Raw genomic sequence first — 2,330 nt, forward strand, 5'->3', positions numbered from 1 at the left:
GTAAAATCCATTATTGAGAGACACAAAGCAAATCTCGTCCCAACATCACCACTCGTGGCCCCAGGGAGTAAGTGACCGGGGCTGGAAATTGATCCTGTTCTCTACATGGCAAAACTCTGCCAGGAGACCAACAGAACGAGCCATCTCGCTGCTTTTATACCAGTGCTCCAGAGAAACAAATGAGTCAGAACATTAAGAGTCTCTGTTTTAAATCTGATGGAAGGAAAAAGACTTCAGGAAACTTGCTCGTTGTTCTTTTTGCCCTTATACTCCTGAGAGTCCCCTTTTTCCTACTAGAACTTTGAAGAGAATCTTATTTCTCTTGACTTAGATCCTCGCTGTCCTTGCAGTGTGTCTTAACTCCTTTACAGAGACACTTTTTGGAGCTGTGTATTTGGTACGAGAAAACATTGAGGAATTAACAAAGGGGATTCATTTTGTCCACTTTAGGGACTCTCCCATCTCTTTATCCACCATCATCCCCATCCAAGTAGTGGAATCAGGATTTATTCTTCAGTCCTTGTGAAGGAGCATCCAGGACTTCCAAGGATTCTGGGTTCTCCAGTCCTGGAATTCCCTAGCAAATCCTGTATTTCTGCTGTCCTGAAAATAAATACTTTCCTGAGTAGAGCCTAAATTAGATGAAATCTTAATGTGAAGATTTTGTTCTTGTTACAATTATGATTTGTTTATGGAAAACTTCGTGCAGTGAATGTCTGTTGTGCTGTTTCTGCGTGGTGTCCATCGCTATCTGTCTCAACCTCAGTGCAGTCTATACCACTGGAAAATTAATTGGATTATCTGCCGGCCATGCATGTTGTAGAAAATATTTTTGAGGTTTCACCTGCCATAACTAATATTCCTATTTTAAATGTAGAGGTTATAGCATCTGTCATGAACAGCTTGTTCAGCAATAGATCTTCTTTTTTAGAAGAAAGGAAAAATTCTTTCCAAAAAGTCAAAACCCTTGTACTTTAAACAACAAAAAACTACTACCCTCTCTTTGAGTACTCTACAGTTGTGTTTACAGTAGCTATCAGAACTACTGTGTAATGGAAATGTATATCCCCCGTAATTTAATGTGATCAGTGAAAGCTTTTGTAAATCAAAGTGTTTTATTCTCAGAGAATCGCTTAAAATACTGCTGAGCTGTATGGTGAAATGCATTCCCTGCTATAGGGGGTTTTCTTCATTTTTGTATTGATTTTTTAGGAGCTTTAGAGTTAAACTATGCCAGAAGTGTTGCTGAGATGAATCACTATTATCCAAAGGCCACCAGCCTCTCTGCCGACTGACAGAAGGATAATTCCGCATGGATCAAATAAATACAGATGTGTAGTAATTAGTTCTATTCCCAGTGAGCCCATTTCCAACACACTAAAGATGTGCACGATTATGGAGCCTCACCCCAACAGCTTTTATCAATTTAAACTGCTAAGCTACAGGATAGGTCATAACCCAGCCTGCTATTAATAATGTATTTATTGTGTGCAACATTATAAATTAGGTTCATGGAATAGAAAAGAACACCTTTTAACAAGAATAATGTTATCTTTATACAGCAGCATCGCATGTGCTTAGCCACTCAACTGAAGTACAGTCCCAAGACAATCCAAAGGATAAAAATTCTTATCCAGGGCAGAGATGCCTACATTATCGGAGGGGTTCCCCACAAAGATGATTTAGCAGTGGCTGACATGTTAAATGTGCCAATATTAGGCTCGGTGCCAGAAGTGGCTCATCTCTATAGTACCAAGTCTGGAAGTAAACGAATTTTTGCCAGTGCTTGTGTGCCAACCCCTCCTGGAGAATCTGACATCTACAGCAAGGAAGAGGTAAGCAGGATGTGGTCTGGGATGTGTGGACATGCAGATGCCTGTTGTCACTTGATAAGATGGAAACTTTTTACAGTGGCAGTGATGGTATTGATGAGACCCTAACTGGGTTTGATTAAATCATTGTTGATTTAATAACAAAAAGTTGTATTTTGTTGTTTGTTTTGTTGATTTAATAACAAAAAGTTGTATTCTTTTAGGCTCTGTCTAACCAACTAAATGCAATTTGTATCCTAATCAAGAGTAATACAATTGTCCTGGTCTTCTTCATTAGAAGATTCTTTCTTAAGAATATATAAGAGGGTTTGGTCCAGTTTGTGTTGCTGCTCCACGGATGAAGTCACAGCCTCAATTAGATTAACAGGAGTTTTACCGGTGAAAACAGAACAAGGATTTCTGGGAAACTAGGTATTTGATGAAGGAAAACTTTCTTCCACTTAAGAAGTCAACCTATTCAAATTGAGGTTCACTGAGCATATCTGCAGCTGGAGTTTT

The 2,330-nt window shown here is 39.0% G+C and overlaps 1 protein-coding gene across 1 annotated transcript in view; it reads left to right on the forward strand.

The window, feature by feature from the left end:
- The window catches only part of LOC104531052 (IQ domain-containing protein H-like), a gene marked incomplete at both ends in the record, with an annotated part of 33,168 nt that extends 31,333 nt beyond the window's left edge, over nucleotides 1-1,835 (forward strand). Inside the window, one exon of the mRNA XM_029086959.1 lies at nucleotides 1,563-1,835. Within this exon, the coding sequence (XP_028942792.1) occupies nucleotides 1,563-1,835 (273 nt within the window). The remainder of the gene's footprint in view (nucleotides 1-1,562) is intronic.
- Nucleotides 1,836-2,330: the final 495 nt, after the last annotated feature.

This window comes from Antrostomus carolinensis, unplaced genomic scaffold, assembly GCF_000700745.2.
Source record: "Antrostomus carolinensis isolate BGI_N321 unplaced genomic scaffold, ASM70074v2 scaffold15539, whole genome shotgun sequence".
Classification (NCBI taxonomy): Eukaryota; Metazoa; Chordata; class Aves; order Caprimulgiformes; family Caprimulgidae; genus Antrostomus; species Antrostomus carolinensis.